This window comes from Periophthalmus magnuspinnatus, chromosome 2 (assembly GCF_009829125.3).
Source record: "Periophthalmus magnuspinnatus isolate fPerMag1 chromosome 2, fPerMag1.2.pri, whole genome shotgun sequence".
Taxonomy (NCBI): domain Eukaryota; kingdom Metazoa; phylum Chordata; class Actinopteri; order Gobiiformes; family Gobiidae; genus Periophthalmus; species Periophthalmus magnuspinnatus.
Window position 1 is genome coordinate 17,114,953 of NC_047127.1, and position 18,065 is coordinate 17,133,017.

Genomic DNA, 18,065 nt, shown 5'->3' on the forward strand with positions numbered 1-18,065 from the left:
AGGGTGAATTTTCAACAAAATCGCAATATTTGGAATATTTCAAAAAAATATTTCTCTTTCACACATTTTTTGTTGGGAAAACGCTAATACAGCGTTTATGCACATTTGTGAGCTGAACGCAATGATATGCAAATCAAGGCACTCTCTCACAAAATGGCTCTCTAGCGCCCTCTTCAAATTTCATTTTCAAAAATTCATAGAAGACAATCGATTTGTCGTGGACGTGTGAAAAAATTCACATGGGCCTTACTTGTGATTGGGCACAATGTGAGAAAGTCACATGACTGTAGCTGTTAAGGTTTAGGAGAAAAATAATGGGTGGAAAATGCGTTTCCATTATTATTAGGCCCGAGCCTGGGACTCCAGCCCGAGCCTGGGACTCCGTCCCGGCGAGGGACTCATTAAAACCGCGTCCGGAGCATGGAAAATGGCAAAAATCAAGTAGTAAACACGCCCCGACATGGCAGTGAGTGGTGTCAAAAATTAGAACTCGACGAGCTCTAATTGTCACAAAAGACCACGAGAAAAAATAACGAAAGACGACTCGGTAGCGCCACCTCAAACTTTGATTTTCATGGGGCCAATGGAAGCCCGACTCGGAAAAAAGTCGACGTAAAAATCCGAAACTCACATCAAAAAATAGTACATGTCGGGACATGACAAAAATTATATTATGGCCCCACCCTAAAATGTACAGGAAGTCGGCCATATTGGATCAAACCCGGGAACGACAAAAGTGCACACCTTCGCATTCAGGACATTATCTCGCCCAGTTTTAATCACAAACACTTCAAATTTGGTCAAATCCCACTAAACCCATGTGTGATTAAAGATTAACAATTACATTTTGATTATGACTTTGGGTGTGGTGAGGGTGAATTTTCAACAAAATCACAATTTTTGGAATATTTCAAAAAAATATTTCTCTTTCACACATTTGTTATTGGGAAAACACTAATACAGCGTTTATGCACATTTGTGAGCTGAACGCAATGATATGCAAATAAAGGCACTCTCTTACAAAATTGCTCTCTAGCGCCCTCTTCAATTTTCATTTTCAAAAATTCATAGAAGACAATCAATTTGTTGTGGTGTTTTGAAAAAATTCACAGGGGCCTTATTTGTGATGAGGCACAATGTGAGAAAGTCACATGACTGTAGCTGTTATGGTTTAGGAGAAAAATAATGGGTGGGAAAAAAAATTTACATTATTAGGCCCGAGCCTGGGACTCCGTCCCGGCGAGGGACTCATTAAAACTGCGCCCGGAGCATGGAAAATGGCAAAAATCAAGTAGTAAACACGCCCCAACATGGCAGTGAGTGGTGTCAAAAATTAGAACTCGACGAGCTCTAATTGTCACAAAAGACGGCGAGAAAAAATAACGAAAGATGACTCAGTAGCGCCACCTCAAACTTTGATTTTCATGGGGCCAATGGGAGCCCGACTCGGAAAAAAATCAACGTAAAAATCTGAAACTCATATAAAAAATAGTACATGTCGGGACATGACAAAAATGATATTATGGCCCCGCTCTAAAATGTACAGGAAATCGGCCATATTGGATCAAACCCGGGAATTACAAAAGTGCATACCCTCGCATTCAGGACATTTTCTCCCACAGTTTTCATCACAAACATTTCAAATTTGGCCAAATCCCACTAAACCCATGTGTGATTAAAGATTATCAATTACATTTTGATTATGACTCTGGGTGTGGTCAGAGTGAATTTTCAACAAAATGTCATATGCATGTGTCAGAATTTTTTTTTTTGCTCCACAGCGCCCCCTTGAACTTTTGAATTGTACCAAAAAAATTACTTTGACATAAACATTTGAAATTCGACATGGACATTTGGCTTGGCAAACTGAACAAAAAAGCCAATGACAACATACCCCTATTTGCAACTATGTTACCGTGGTAACATAATAAATGTGTCATTGGAAATGAATGGGGTTCAGAGTACTGGACTTTGTTGTAGACTAAATAGATGCTCTACACTCATCAAACTATGGCCTAAAATTCAAGATTGGCAAGAAATGTTGTATTTTGATGTGCAAAAAAATTAACGTAACAAAATGACTCAATAGCGCCACCTCAAAAATTGAAATACATTGCGGCAATGAGAGACCTTTTTCATCGTAGACAAATGAAATTTGGTACAAACATAGAACATGTCAAGATAAGTAAAAAATTATATTATGACCCCACCCTAAACCCTACAGGAAGTAGGCCATTGTGAGCGGAACCCCATTTTTTCAAAATTTTACCTTTCACATTTGGATTTGTTGCGCCTTGGATTTTCATTCAAGAAACTTGCAAATTGGTGAAAATGAACTAGACCCATGTGGGAATATAGGGAACTGTCTTGGATTTTTCTACATCATAAAATGTGGGTGTGGCCAGCCTTCAAAGAAAAAAGCAATATTTTGAAGTGTTAAAATGTGCATAACTCACACATGCAGTATCCTATTTCCCGGCATTAACATACATTTTGTTTAAAATCTTGATCTACGTGAAATGATATACAATTTACATATGTCAGATTTTTTTTTGCTCCACAGCGCCCCCTTGAACTTTTGAATTGGACCAAAAAAATTACTTTGACATAAACATTTGAAATTTGGAATGAACATCCCTATTGACATACTGAACAAAAAAGCCAATGAAAACATACCTCTATTTTCAAAGGTGTTGCCATGGCAACGTCTGACATTTCTCATTGAAATACATGGGTTTCGGTTAACTGGGATGAAAAATATTTACTGTGTCATAGACCATTGAAATTTGGTACACATATTCCTCTCATCATACTGAACAAAAAAGCCAAAGAAGACATACCTCTATTTCCAACCGTTCAGGCGTGACAATGTCATAAATGGTCTCATTGGAATTAATGGGGTAGTATTACTGAGACGCTGATTTTGGGGGGAGGAGCGATGTAAGCGGGAACGAAAGGCAGGATCTCCGCGGTGGCGTGTACCCCGCGGTCGCAAGGGGTGGCAAGGGCCTTTATCACTGCTTGCAGTTTTAATTAGGCCCGAGCCTGGGACTCCGTCCCGGCGAGGGACTCATTAAAACCGCGTCCGGAGCGTGGAAAATGGCAAAAATCAAGTAGTAAACACGCCCCGACATGGCAGTGAGTGGTGTCAAAAATTAGAACTCGACGAGCTCTAATTGTCACAAAAGACCCCGAGAAAAAATAACCTCAAACTTTCATTTTCATGGGGCCAATGGGAGCCCGACTCGGAAAAAAGTCGACATAAAAATCCGAAACTCACATCAAAAAATAGTTGTTATTATTATTATACTTACGACTTTGAAGTCATTTTTGACCCCCTGAACGTTAACGAAAACTCAATTTTATTGGACCCAAAATTCAAGTTTGGCGAAAAAAAAATTATTTTGATGTTCAAAAAAATTTACGTATCAAAATGACTCAATAGCGCCACCTCAAAAATCAAAATACATTACGTCAATGAGAGACCTTTTTTATCGTAGACAAATGAAATTTGGTACAAACATAGAACATGTCAAGATAAGTAAAAAATTATATGACCCCACCCTAAACCCTACAGGAAGTCGGCCATTGTGGGCGGAACCCAATTTTTTCCAAATTTTACTTCTCACATTTTGATTTTTTGCGCCATGGATTTTCATTCAAGGATCTTGCAAATTGATCAAAATAAACTAGACCCATGTGGGATTATAGGTTACTCTCCTGAATTTTGTTGCGTCATAAAATGTGGGTGTGGCCAGCCTTCAAATAAAAAAGACGTTTTTTGAAGTTTTAAATGACTCGTGATTCAAACATGCAGTGTCCTTTTTTCCAGCATTAATATACGTCTTGTTCAAAATCTTGATCCAAGTGCATAGATATGCAATTTACATATGTCAAACTTTACATTGCTCCACAGCGCCCCCTTGAACTTATTAATGGTACGCAAAAAAATTACTTTCTCACAAAAATGTGAAATTTGGCATGGACATCCCTATTCCTATACTGAAGAAAAAAGTCAATGACACCATACCTCTATTTTTAAAGGTGTTGCCAGGCAACGTCTGACATTTCTCATTGAAATACATGGGTTTTGGTTAACAAGGATGAAAAATAATTACTGTGTCATAGACCATTGAAATTTGGTACACATATTCCTCTCATCATACTGAACAAAAAGGTCAAAGAAGACATAACTCTAATTTCAACCGTGTAGGCGTGACAATGTCATAAATGGTCTCATTGGAATGAATGGAGTAGTATTACTCAGTCGCTGATTTTGGGGGAAGGGGCGATGATGGATTCAAAATATATATTCAAGTTATATGATGTTATCTCACTGTTCATTTTAAAGGTACTGTAGGTACTGTACTGTAACTGTAGTTACTATAATCATTATATTCATTTCAACTATGTAAACAATGTAATCTGCACTAATGTTTGTTCTTGAGTCTTGCAGAAGTTATCTTTTGAAAGTTGCAGGATCCCACGGGAAGAAGGTCACTCTGAATGTGTGAAACAGAAACATCTTGGGAATGACCTTTGGAGATGCGAAAACAAAATGTATTTCTCTGTGAATCTCGTCATATGTTTTTATTCTGCTTGCAAAGTATGTAAACTATGTCCCCCATCCCTTGAGAACGCATTTGTAACTAGGGTCCCTAACTAAATAAAAGGAGGAGAAAGACGGTGGAAACTTCAGAAAGGAGTGAGGTTGTAAACTGAAGGTTTTGCCTCCCCGCTCTTTCTCCTCAATATTGAGACAAAATAATCTCTCTTGTCTTCTCTTCTCTTTTGAACTGTAATATAGGTTAAAAAGGTGAACCTATCAGGCGATGTAAGCGGGAACAAAAGGCAGGATCTCCGCGGTGGCTTGTATCCCGCGGTCGCAAGGGGTGGCGAGGGCCTTTATCACTGCTTGCAGTTTTAATTTATCTTTATAATTAGATGTTGACAGTACAGAGCTGACCTTTTTTTTTTTTTTTACCTCAAGAGCTGCTTATACAATATATCTGTACTGGTGCAAGGCACATTTTGCTCAAATATAGATAGAGTTGTGTTTGAAAAAGTAAAATGAATAGATGGTTGTGTATGAGAATCCACAGTAAGTGACCAGCATTTGTGGAGAAGCATCTAGGCATGTGCAGGACGAATTTTGACGCAAATCCAATTCTAACTTCTAACTGAGGAATCGCAGATTGTGTAGACTTGTGTTGGCTCATACTTTTTCATGCCCTCGACTAGAGCAACCTCGTCTGGAGAAGAGGAGATGTAAAAGGAGGAGGACTTCCCCTGATGGCAACCATGTTTGATCCCATCCACCGTCTCCTCCTCCTTCACCTGCACGGTGTGACAGAGACACAGAGCGCGAAAAAATAGCTCCTCTGCATCCTGCAATAAGACAAGTCAACAAGTGAGAATCCTCTGACCTTTCTTCTGCATCCTCTGACCCTTCCCTCTGCTTCTCTGACCCTCTCCTCGGCTCCTGTGACCCTCTCCTCTGCATCCCCTGACCCTCTCCTTCTATGACCCCCTCCTCCTGTCACCCACTCCTCTGCTCCCTCTGCTCCTCGACCCTCTCCTCTATATCCTCTGTTCTAGTGACCCTCTTCTCTGCATCCTCTGCTCCTGCTGCTCCTCTGATCCTCTCCTCTTCACTTTTGATCCTCTTCTCTGCGCAGTTGTCATATATTGCTTTATAAAGTTATTTCTAGAGATATTTCTCTTACTCTAGAATCTGGACCAGGTGAAGTATCAATCATGTCCATCCCAGCTCCTGACATCACCTGAAAAAACAAGAAAATAAAAACAGTAAATACTCAAATTTGAATTATAAAACTACTTTGATGTTTGAGGTGCATGTGATGTTTCAAACTGTAAACATGTATTTTTGTCTCCTGCTCAGTACAGATGCTTAAGCCATGTCAGGTCTGTACACAAAGTAACACTTTGAGGAGGAGCAACATGCACTTTCACACTTTTTCTGGTGAATCTTACAAGTACAAGTAGTAGTAATTGTATTGGAGTTTTAGTAATGTATGGAGCAGGTGGAGTAGTAGTAACAGTAGTAGTAAAAATAGTACTAAAAGTAAAAGTACCTGTCCATTACAATTTGCATTGTATTGTCCATTGCAGATGATGTGGGGCAGTAGTAGCTGGCAGTAGTTGTATTTGCAGTTGTAGTAGTATCTGTAGTAATAGTATTCATGCCTGTCCATTACAGATAGCATGGGGTAGTAGTAGTAGTAGTAGTAGTAGTAGTAGTAGTAGTAGTAGTAGTAGTAGTAGTAGTAGTACTAGTAGTAGCAGCAGCAGCAGTATTCATAGTACCTGTCCGTTGCAGATAGCATGAGGCACATACACACTTCCTCCAATGCAGCACTCGATGAACTCCATGTTGTTTTCTGTTAAAGTCCCGGTTTTATCTGTGAACACGTACTCCACCTGAAACAAGAGACCAGGTTTAAACCAGGTTTAGTCACTTGTCTAGTCAATGGTCTAGTCTAGGGATGCACTGATCCAGCTTTTTCAGTTCCAATACCAATTCCGACACAATATCTGTTGATACATGATATTAAGCAATACCAGTGCAGAGAGTGAAAACATTTATTTCCTTAAAACAAAAAATAAAATGAGACAAACTGCTCCAAATGTGTGATGCATTGGTTATTTACCCGACAAGTAAGTACAGAACAAAATCAGCAATATCTTCTCATCCACTTCTAATGCAGCAAAAAAAACTGGTGGTAGTAGTAGTATTTCTAGTTCTGTGCAGTGCCTGTCCTAGCTATTTGTTGAGATCAGAAGTATTCACCACTGCTTGTTTAGTTCATGCAGTACTAGTAGTAGCAGCTGTAGCAGTAATAGCATTAATAGTAGTAATAGTAGGAGTACAACACTAGTAGTAGTAATAGCAGTTGTAATAATAAAGTAGTAGTAGCAGTAGCAGTAATATAAGTAATAGTAGCAGTATTAACAGTAGTAGTAGTAGTTGCAATGGTATTAGTATTATTTGTAGTAGTATTATACAATACCTGTCCCAGTTCTTCGTTGAGATCAGATGTATTGACCACTGCTCTCTCTCCTAAGTCGGGGTCAAACATCTCGTCGTCCCACATCAGGAAGTAAGAGCCCAGAAACTTCTGCATCTCCACAGTAACATACATGGAGACGGGGATGATGTAATTAAACAGCACCATGAACGCAAGGAAGTCTGTGAAAGCTCGGATTATCTGAAACAAACAGAGGAATGCTTTTATATGTGGTCTTATATCTGTGTAATCCCTCATTGGTCCAGGTAGCCTTTCCTATATGGAATGACTTATCATTCCATATAGGAAAGTTGGAACAATATTTTTTTTGAGTCAACATTTATAGTGTGTACTTTTTCTTGGCACAACCACTAAAGTGTTTAACTCTACTATGTATTTATTGCAGTTCATGATTTTTTGTACACTTTTTGTGGTTTAAATCGGAAAGAATTTGATTTCAGTATTATCGTTTATCATCTGTATTTACTTCAGCAATATATCAAACTTCAAAATATTTTATGGTGACAGGCCTAGGTCTATGGGCATACACATAGTATACTAGTCTATGTGGTCTTATACTTGTACTGATACAGCTCAAGATCATTCTAAAGCTATTCAGCAAAGGTTTATTTCTGTCCTGTAAATGGGGCTTTTTTAGTATTGATACCTGCACAAATGAGGATCTAGTTTAGTATCAATTAGTATCGGATTTTCAATATTTTTGAAAACCCTAATCTGATATTTGTACTGAAGATATTTGACTTACGATGTGCCTCTCTCTCTCCACCTCGGTGCGCTGGTTGTACCACGGCTCGTCGCGGTTCGGATCAGCCTGCCAAACGTACTTCAGTAAAGTGTTCACTAAAGCTTTACCGATCAGAATGAACAAGTACACCACCAAGTACGAGTTCATCGACCTGCAGGGGAATAGCAACAGCAAGGGTCAGGGATGGCACATAGGGAGAGCATCTAATCTACCAACCTTCTGGTCAATATTCAGAGTTTTTGATCCAACCCACAGTGACAAACACGCCCTGAATCTTGTTCTAACATATGGTGTAGAGATCAGTGAACTAAATGTCCTCCCTCAAAACCCCATATTATCTGACCATTTCCTAATTACCTTTCAGTTTATCCTGATAAGATTATCATGCTCCACAGAATAAAACTATAATGAAAAGAACAATATCTAAAAATGAATTTTAAAATTGAAAGAAATAATATGGCCAATATTTAGGGACATGTCACGTGGCCCTACTAAAATAGCTTTAGTCCAACTATAAGTGATCAGTTTGTTGACAGATCTATGGACTTCCTGAAAACCGGTCTTGATTCTGTAGCCCACTTAAAACAGAAGGCTGTTAGGCCCAGACCTCCTGTCCCATGGTACAATGAAGAACGGCGCTCACTCAAATGATCAATCCGTTACTCTTAGCAGCAATGACTTTCTTAAGTTCTTTAACAACAAAATTACAATGATTAGAGATAAATTAAACAAAATTACTCCTACTGTTAGTACTGAGCAAGCCTAGGGTATAAAACTAGTGTCCCAAATAAACCCACCAGTGATACCAGACAGGTTTACTGCTGTTGACCAAGCAGAGATAACTTCAGCCTTTATGTCCTCCAAAGCATCAACTTGTATGTTAGACCCTATACCAATCAGACTTCTCAAAGAAACCTTTCCTCTAATTATAGATCCTATTCTTAGCCATTTTCTAATGAGGTATTTATTATACTATGTCCCCCATTCCTTCAAATATGCAGCGATTAAACCATTTCTGAAAAAACCTAATCTTGACCCTGATCTTTTAGCCAACTATAAACCCATCTCTAATCTTCTCTTTGGTGTCAGAGGGGAAACCCTCAGCTGGTTTAAATCCTACCAATGTGATAGTTAGGATTACCAATACCAGTTTGTTAATGTAAATCAGAGCTCCTCACCATGCACTAAGGTAGCCACAGGGTTCTGTACTTGTTCACACTTTATATGTTAGGTAATATAATCAGAAAACATGTCATTAATGTCCACTGTTTTGGCTAGTTCAAAATGCAGGAGCCATGCTCTTAACGACTTCCTGTCAAGTTTAGAATTAAATTCAAAGTTCTCCTCCTGACACATAAAGCCATAAAGGGCATGGCCCCATCGTATCTGCAAGATGCTATAGTACCATATCATCCAAACAAAATACTCCACTCTCAAAATGCTGGACTACTGGGGGTTGCTAGAGTGTCTAAAAGCACAGTCGGAGGGAGAACTTTCACTTACCAAGCTCCTGTGTTATGGAATCAGCTCCCTGCCCGTGTTAAAGAGGCTGCCACAGTCTCTACATTTAAGACCAGACTTAAAACATTCCTCTTTGAATTAGCTTATGGCGGGGCCAGTTAGGAGCAGAAATAAAATCTGCAGCTTTAGTTAAGCTGCCAAGGGGTAGCTATGTTGGGAGAAGTATGGTAACCTGAGCCCTATCCTCTGTTTTCTTCTGTTTTCCCCATCAACAGCATTCACTACTCAGTTCACCTGGAGCTTGTTGCTATTCACATGTTGTTCCCTGCCCCACTCCCCTCTGGGGAGTGCAACTATTTCAGATGCCTGGCCACTGACCGCCCAGTGATGACTGGGCCCTAGATGCCCTCTTGTGCCCTGACCCTCCCTTCCCTCACCTGGCTGGATGACCCAGTGCCTGGCTGGGGTGGCTCCCACCCTGCCGTGAGTGGGCCCCTCTCAGACCCTTAATTGAGTGGGCTCTGGCCCTATAGACTTGAACTCTACCTGCAAATGGATGCGCATTAGTCCTAGACACACCTACAGCCTGCCCGTCCATGGGAGTGGATCTCTCCTTCACTGTGGTTCTCGTTTTTCCTCATTGAAGGAGGGTCTAAGGACAGGGGATGTTCTTGGACAGTTATCCATTTGCTTGTTTTCTGTTGATTATTTTGCTTGTCTGTTTCTCTTTCGTTGTTGATTTTCTAAGTTTCTGTTGGTTAAATCAATTTTCATGTTCAGCCCTAAGAGGCAACTGCTGATGTGATTTTGGGCTTTACAAAAATAAATTGAATTGAAATTGAATCTGACACACAGGGAGTGCATCTGACACAAAGAGAGGGCATCTGACACACAGGGGGCATCTGTATCCATCTCTCTCTCTCTCTTCTCACCCTCCTTTCCCCCTCTCTTCTCTCTCCTTCATCTCTTTCCTTCTCCCTCCCCTACTCCCACCTCTCTCTATGTCCCCCCCACCCTCTCTCTTTGTTCCTCCTCTCCCCCCTCCCTCTTATTCCCCCTCCTTTCCTGTTCTCCCCCACCCCTCATCGTCTTTTACTCTCCCTATTCTCCCGCTCTCTTTCTCTCCTCTCCTTCCATCCCTCTTCCACCCCTCTTCGCACTCTCTCTTCTCTTTCTTCTCCCCATCTCCTCTCCTGTCCCTCTCTCCTCTCCTGTCCTCCCTCTCACTTCCCTCTCTCCCTATCTGTACTCTCTCCTCCCCCTCTCCTCTCTCCAGATGGTGCATGTGTTTCTGTAGGTGGACTACATTATCACTAAATGTCTCGGTCTCATTATAGCCTCACTTCACTGTAAATGCCAAACTCCATCTCATTCAGAACTCAACATTTTACTGACAAAGACACCAAAGACAGTCCTTTAAGAATGATCACAAATAGGACCATTACCATAGTGATTAAAACAAAATATATATTATGTTTTGAATGGCCCTCAAACAGGCCTATAATTTCCAATCTCGAGTTGTTCATTTAAAAAATACCACTTCATGACATCACAAGATGGAACAGAATATTTTGAGCTTTGGAGATGTAGACAGACTATTAATAAAGTGTTACAATTTCTGGTATGTTTTTGAGGAGGTAACAGCATTATAACATGACTTACAACTCACAGGAGTCAATTTGTGTAATATAGGACTTTTAATTCAATTTAAATAACTACATAAAAAACTCACTTTTCAACCGCAGATCTTTTCTGAGACTTGGACTGATAATTTAGAGCCATTTTGGTCTCCATCCCTGTGTAAATCACCACAGCTGGAAACAAGAACAAACAGATTTACCATTTTGAATTTGAAAATATTTCCCCATATTCTTTCATACCATAGATGAATTCTGTGTTTTTCAGAGTGGCTCCTCTTAGCAGCAGGTTTTCTGAGCCTAGTGGTCTGAAAAAATATACAACAAAACAAAAGTGAAATGCTTTTTTCCACAATAGTTGTGATTGTTGCTAGCTGAAAGAACTTTAAATCATAAGATTAATATGACAAATTTGTCGAGCCAGTCCCAAAGAAATAATGAGAAGGTTCAACATTTGTGGATCATAAGTTTGGAGATTTCTTTAAAAAACAGTGAATCTCCCATGGAGTTACCTGGCCACTGGTTCGTTGTTCATGTAAACGTTGATGCGACCCACAAATCTAGAAAAGAAAGGAGAAAATGTGATGAGGATTTGTGCATGATTTGGCAGCCATTTTGTTTGCAACTAAAGGTCCTATATGACACTATTTTCTGATCTCTGTTATAATGTGTTTTGTTTCATTCACACGTTACACACACAAACCCTGCATATTTAGGCTGATTTGGATAATTTCCTCCATGGAATTACCAATATCTACTGAAGTAAAGGTAGCCATTAACTTGAAAACTACCACTAGATAACACACAAGGTGGAACAGAGCATTTTGAGATTTGGAGATATAAACAGACTAATAATAAAGGATTAATTAAACGTGTGAATGAAAAAAACACAACTTCAGGTATATTTTTGAGGAGGTAACTGCATTATAACATGGCTTAACGCTCACAAGAGAGTGTTTTGTGTAATATGGGACCTTTAAAGTCGATAGTTGGAAAAATGGAGCTTTACTTGTAGAGGTCGGGCTGGGGCTGTTCACACTCGATAGTGGCATGGATAGAGTCAACCTCCTGCTCTGTGCTGTAGGATTTAGTGTCCTGCACTGCGTAATACGTCTGAGGGACACAAATGTAACAAGTGAAAAGGCACTTTAAGTAGCCCTGTCATGATAACCAAAGTGTGATATATTGCTGAAGAAAATATTGATGATAAATGCCAATATTTAACAAAATTATGCCATAATAACCCTAAAGCAGGTTTACGTCCCCAAATATAATGTATAATGTGGTTAAAACAAAACCTGCATACATAAATAGTAGAAGTCCCCACAATAAATATTTCCTCCAAAAACTATTGTTTCATCCTCTAACAATAGAAAGATAAGTCTATTTTTTCTTTTTTTACTTGCACATAATTATTTGTAATTTTCAGATGAGACTTTAAATCTCTGAACACAAATTCTGCATCACCTCATGTCAGCTGTGTCTTCTCTGCAGTAAAACAACTCGCTTTAAGATCAGAGCATTCTATTTCTATTCTACCTTTGATGCCAGTCTAAACTGTCTTATTATTGATGAAATGTGGTGCAGTAGTTCAGATAAAAACTTTTAATGCACAGAAGGCTGGAGATAAACTACACAGGAAGTGGATTGGTGGATCTAAACAGAGACACATGAGAAACTATCCTGGTCTTTTTATTTTTAAAGAATGATTCAGCTCCTTATTTGTGAAGGACAAATTTTCATGGATAATATGGAAGAGAATGCTGCAGTTTAACTTTACAACTTTACAAAAGGTGAGTAATAAAGTTGTCTTTACATTATTTTTGGCATTTCCTGACTTTGTATCTTGCGCCTCTGTGTGTCACTCCTCTGCCCCAACGTAGTAATAGTACCTTGTGGCTGCTCTCTCCATCTAAACTGGCTGTAGTAACAAAGCAGGTTCCATCTTGTCTGGAGGAGGAGAGCATTATGAGGTCACAGGGAAATGTCTCGTCCTCTTTAACAAATACCACATCTCCAACCTGCAAACAAATACAAACAAATACATACAAATAGTGCCCAAATTGTGACAAAAAGCACCTATGATCGGAGCTGAGGCTCCGGATTGGCTTTTTAGTTGCTATGATACAGTCAGAATTCCAAATATGGAACTTGGCTCCAAATTCATCCCTATAACTGCTAGCCTTATTTGACGAGTCGAATGCTATGGGTGACATCACACTCCCTTGGTCTACTTCTTTATACAGTCTATACAGTCTATACAGTTTACACAGTCAAAAATTGTAATAAATCTTAACTGACCCGTAGTTTGCGGCTCTGTTTGCGGATCACTTTTCCGTTGTGCACCACATGAACTGGACTCTGGTTTATGGAGTTATCAGCTTTGTGTCTTAACCAGTCCTCATAGCCCTGAAACACATTTCAATCAGAATACATGCCCTTATTTGTATTAATTCAATGTGTTTTTATGTTGCACTTTATCACCGATTCCTAGTCTGTTGTAGTCTGTCCTAGTTGTGCTCACAGACAATGGCAATAAAACTCTTCTGATTCTGATTCTGATGAGCTTAAACTGAAGACTGAAACACGACTAACCCAGGACTAAACCAGGGACTAAATCAGGACTACCCAGGGACTAAAATGAGGAGTAAAATGAAGATTAAGCCATTGACTACACCAGGACTAAACCAGTTGTACCTGTTTGATGGCGGTGACAGTGATGACAAAGAACAGAGGCAGTCCACTGGTCACTGGACTCGTTGGAGTGTCAATTATTAACTGTGAAAACAATAACAAAAACATTTACATCAGACGCTTCCCTGTAGGGTCTGCTCAGTGTAAAAGTTGCTAACCCTGTAGTTTAGACCTCTAAAAACATGTTCTGAAAAGTACCTTGTGTCAGATTCCCTCCCATCCTCATGTATCGCTGTGTGTCAGATGCCCCTCCCTGTGCATCAGATGCCCTGCCTGTGTGTCAGATGCCCTCCCTGTGCATCAGATGCACTCCTCGTGCATCAGATTCTCTCCCCATGCGTCAGACACCCTCCCTGCATATCAGATGCCTTCCCTGTACATCAGATGACCTCTTGTCCTCACCTGAACTAGGAAGATGATGAGAAAGTAGAAATTTGCAACTCTTCTGAACTGTTCAAACATGTTTTTGGGGATGAAGTTCCAGAAGGTGTACTGGGCAAAAGCAGAACTACACGTTAACATCACCGTGAGCATTTAAAGCTTGTAGATGGAACATTCTCTGGTACCTTTGATGAGGTGATCCGGTTGTCTGGAAAACGCTGCTGGATGAAGGCTTCAGTTCCTGGAGGAGGCTCTTTGTGTCCGATGTAAATGGTTCTACTGTCCACCCAGTTCTCCTCCCCCACACACTGGAAAGTACAGTTTAATTTAAGTCTCTTAAATTCATTTTACTGCTTTAAAACCTTGAAAAATAGAACGGTTTGTAATGGTCCAAAGTTATTCCTCACTTGCCTTAAGCATTCTGAGCATCCTAATGATTCACCACGATGAGTTTAAAAGCACTTTTCACAGCTTTCAGAGACCAGAGCATAGTTTTGCCATCACAGTAAAGCTAACAGTAACACAAGGGTCAGGAACCTGTTTAGCTGAAAGAGCCAAAAAAAGTCAAACATTTTAAACTGTATTTCCGATTGACTAACAACTAAGTGTGTGAATTTTTAAACAAGACCAACAATTTTAGAGTATAAGAAGTCTCTGAATGTATTATTAATATATATTTTTTTATAACATCATTATACTGAACCTATCCAATACATAAAATACTTCTTGCCATTAAAGTGACCACAGCGCTCCATCGGTGCACACCGAAAGAAGGTTTTCCATCTGTAGATTTTTTTTTTTTTTTTGTGAACTCCGTGAAAGCCTTGAATAAATCCTCTCCTTTTGTTGACGCTTTCATTGGGAAACCAGCAAGACTTTCCTCTGGTAGTGTGTCACCGGCAGCATCACTGAACTGGATAAACGTCTGTTGACTTATCCAAAGCGAAGGAAATATAAGTCACTGCATTTATATATTGCACTTGTTTTTCTTTCACTTGATTTACCATCATGATGCATGTCTTTTATTCATTTATCTTATTTTTATACGTAATGTCATCAAAAAGTTCATTAGTGGTCCCTGCTCCTTCCTCTATCCATTCCTGCTGAAATGTATGGTACGCCTCATCTTTTTTTTCACCATCTTTTCTGCAAGACTTAGCTGACTTAGTGATTAAACGGCAGGAAGTTTTTTTCTTTACCTCACAATGACCTGTGTTGACTACCACATATAATCCAATACAAACAGAGGAGTGGGACGCTCTCGTTCCCTGAAGGACGGATGTGCTTGGTTCCAGCCCTGAACAGGTAAAACATTAATGTTTGGATTAAAATGCACGAGAATGTATTTGTTTTTTTAATTATTTTTATCACTGTGATTTCTGTAATGTTTTACTCAAATATCAGCGAATTTATTCATTACTTATTGTGTTAACAAATGTCAGCTAAGATTTATCTGAGAGCCAAATGCAGTCATCAAAAGAGCCACGTCTGGCTCGCGAGCCATAGGTTCCCGACTCCTGCAGTAACATACTTCCTGCTTATCAGACAATAAATCACTTTATAATTAGACGCAGACAGTACACAGTGGGCTTATTTTGACCTCAAGAGCTGCTTATACAATATATTTGTACTGGGGCAGGACACATTTTGCTAACAAATGTATTAAAATAAAACCAAGAGGACTATCCAAGAACAACTGCATAATATCATTGCAAAAGTACTGATATTGCAGTATTGGCTAATGCAGTAATTTATATCAGAACAAACAAAGTATATCGCTGTAACAACAAGGTTCTTCATTTGACAAAAATGGGCTGTTTTTTAGTAATAATCTTTTCTTTTTTTTTTAAGTTAAATTAGGCTGATTTCTTTTGTCACTGTGCATTCTCCATCCCTCAAAGTTTAAAGAATAAAACACTAAATACAATTGCTCCTATAAACCTTATCAGTCTCTCACACCTTTACAGCAGTTTTACAGTGGTTTGCAGCACTTTACTGCACTGGTCTGGAGCTGAATGAGTAATGTGATTTTTATGAATGAAAGAGTATTTTTCCATGGTAATGCAGATGGATGTCACATGAGGAATGTCATTAAAAACTGATAAGACTTTTCAATGGTTTGCTACAAAAGGTGCGCTAAACCAGGACTAAAGCAAGGATTAAACCAGGACTAAAACCAAGACTAAAGCTGGGACTAATAATAATAATAATACATTTTATTTGTTAGGCGCCTTTCAAGGCTCTCAAGGTCGCCGTACATACATATATACACAATACAAATTGAACAATGTAAAATGATTAAAAATACATTTAAAAACAAATATAGATTAAAAGACAGAGCAGTTATGGTCAGAGTGGTCAAGGTGAGAAGGCCTTTCTAAACAGATGAGTTTTGAGTTTAGATTTGAAGTGTGGGAGTGAGTGTGTGTTGCGGAGGTCATGGGGGAGGGAGTTCCAGAGCTGGGGAGCAGAGCAGCTGAAGGCTCTGCTCCCCATAGTGACAAGACGGGCAGGAGGGACAGTGAGGTGCAGGGAAGAGGAGGAGCGGAGGGAGCGGGCAGGTGTGGAGATGTGAATGAGGTCAGACAGGTATGGAGGGGCCAGGTTGTGGAGAGCTTTGTATGTGAGGAGTATGATTTTGTAGTGCATGCGGTGCGTGATGGGGAGCCAGTGGAGCTGTTGCAGGACAGGTGTGATGTGGTGATGGGAGGGTGTGTGTGTGATAATACGGGCAGCTGAGTTTTGGACCAGTTGGAGTTTATGGAGTGATTTCTGTGGGAGTCCGAACAGAAGAGAATTGCAGTAGTCAATACGGGAAGTGACCAGGCTATGGATGAGGATGGCGGTGGTGTGTGGAGTGAGTGAGGGACGGAGGCGGTGGATGTTTCTGATGTGGAAATAGGAGGACCGGGTGATGTTGTTGATATGGGAGGTGAAGGAAAGTGTGCTGTCGAGGATGACACCCAGACTCTTTACCTGAGGGGAGGGGGAGATAGAGGAGCCATCAATGGATATGGAAAAAGGATTTATTTTGCTTAGGGTGGATTTGGTGCCGATGAGTAGGAGTTCTGTTTTATTGCCGTTAAGTTTGAGGAAGTTTGAGGTGAACCAGGTTTGTATTTCAGTGAGGCAGTCTGTCAGGGAGGAGGGTGGAAGTGTAGAGTTGGGTTTACTGGAAATGTAGAGCTGGGTGTCATCCGCGTAACAGTGAAAGTGAATGTGGTGTTTTCTAAAGATGGAACCAAGGGGGAGATAGATTAGAAAGAGCAGAGGACCGAGGACAGAACCCTGAGGAACACCTGATGTGACAGGGAAGGGGTGTGAGGTGAATGACTTGAGCTGAATAAACTGAGAGTGATCTGAGAGGTAGGAGTGGAACCAGGAGAGGGGAGTACCAGAGACACCAATGGAGGAAAGTCTGTCAAGGAGGATGGAGTGTGAAATTGTGTCAAATGCTGCACTGAGATCTAGCAGGAGGAGGATGGAGAGTGAACCAGAGTCAGCAGAGAGGAGGAGGTCTAACCCAGGACTAAACCAGGGACTAACCCAGGACTAAAACCAGGACTAAAATTAGGATTAAATCAGCAACTAAACCCGGGACTACACCCAGGACTAACCCAGGGCTAAAACAAGAACATGGACTAATACTAAAACCAGGACTGAGCCCAGGACTAAGACAGCGATTAACCAGGGACTAAACCAGGGATGAAGCCAAGACTAAATCCAGGGTTTAAATAAAGGAAAGTCGAGCAGTGTTTTAAGTAAGGGATTGTCATGATGCCCGTTTGTTCCTGTCCTCCCGTGCTCTCTACCCCTCCCCGACCTGTCTGCCCGGAGCTGGGCGGAGTTCTAGACTTCTCCCGCACGCACCTAAAGCGCATCAGCGTAATCACCGCCACCTGCTGCTGAGTATTTGAGGGCTCGGCAGACTACACTCGGGGCCAGACCGTCCGCGTGTAAACGTGAATGCTCTAGCTCAGTTTTGTATCCTGGTACCTGCTTGTATGTACTCATTTGGATTTTGTTACCCTCCAGATCCCTGTCCTCGCTCATCCCCGCTCCTGCCTCTGCGCTCCGGCTCCGGTAAAGTCACCCCTC

General features: G+C 40.4%; 1 protein-coding gene across 1 annotated transcript in view; it reads right to left on the reverse strand.

Annotated features, from left to right (window-relative positions):
• Positions 1 to 18,065, reverse strand: part of LOC117382844 (phospholipid-transporting ATPase IH-like) — a 78,003-nt gene that overhangs the window by 43,276 nt on the left and 16,662 nt on the right. The window contains exons 2-15 of the mRNA XM_055227770.1: positions 14,153 to 14,275; positions 13,989 to 14,078; positions 13,590 to 13,670; positions 13,194 to 13,301; positions 12,785 to 12,913; positions 11,902 to 12,005; positions 11,405 to 11,452; positions 11,136 to 11,200; positions 10,988 to 11,069; positions 7,795 to 7,945; positions 7,032 to 7,229; positions 6,328 to 6,441; positions 5,727 to 5,783; positions 5,222 to 5,388 (exon numbers count right to left, since the gene is read on the reverse strand). Coding sequence (XP_055083745.1) covers positions 5,222 to 5,388; positions 5,727 to 5,783; positions 6,328 to 6,441; positions 7,032 to 7,229; positions 7,795 to 7,945; positions 10,988 to 11,069; positions 11,136 to 11,200; positions 11,405 to 11,452; positions 11,902 to 12,005; positions 12,785 to 12,913; positions 13,194 to 13,301; positions 13,590 to 13,670; positions 13,989 to 14,078; positions 14,153 to 14,275 — 1,517 coding nt within the window. The remainder of the gene's footprint in view (positions 1 to 5,221; positions 5,389 to 5,726; positions 5,784 to 6,327; positions 6,442 to 7,031; positions 7,230 to 7,794; positions 7,946 to 10,987; positions 11,070 to 11,135; positions 11,201 to 11,404; positions 11,453 to 11,901; positions 12,006 to 12,784; positions 12,914 to 13,193; positions 13,302 to 13,589; positions 13,671 to 13,988; positions 14,079 to 14,152; positions 14,276 to 18,065) is intronic.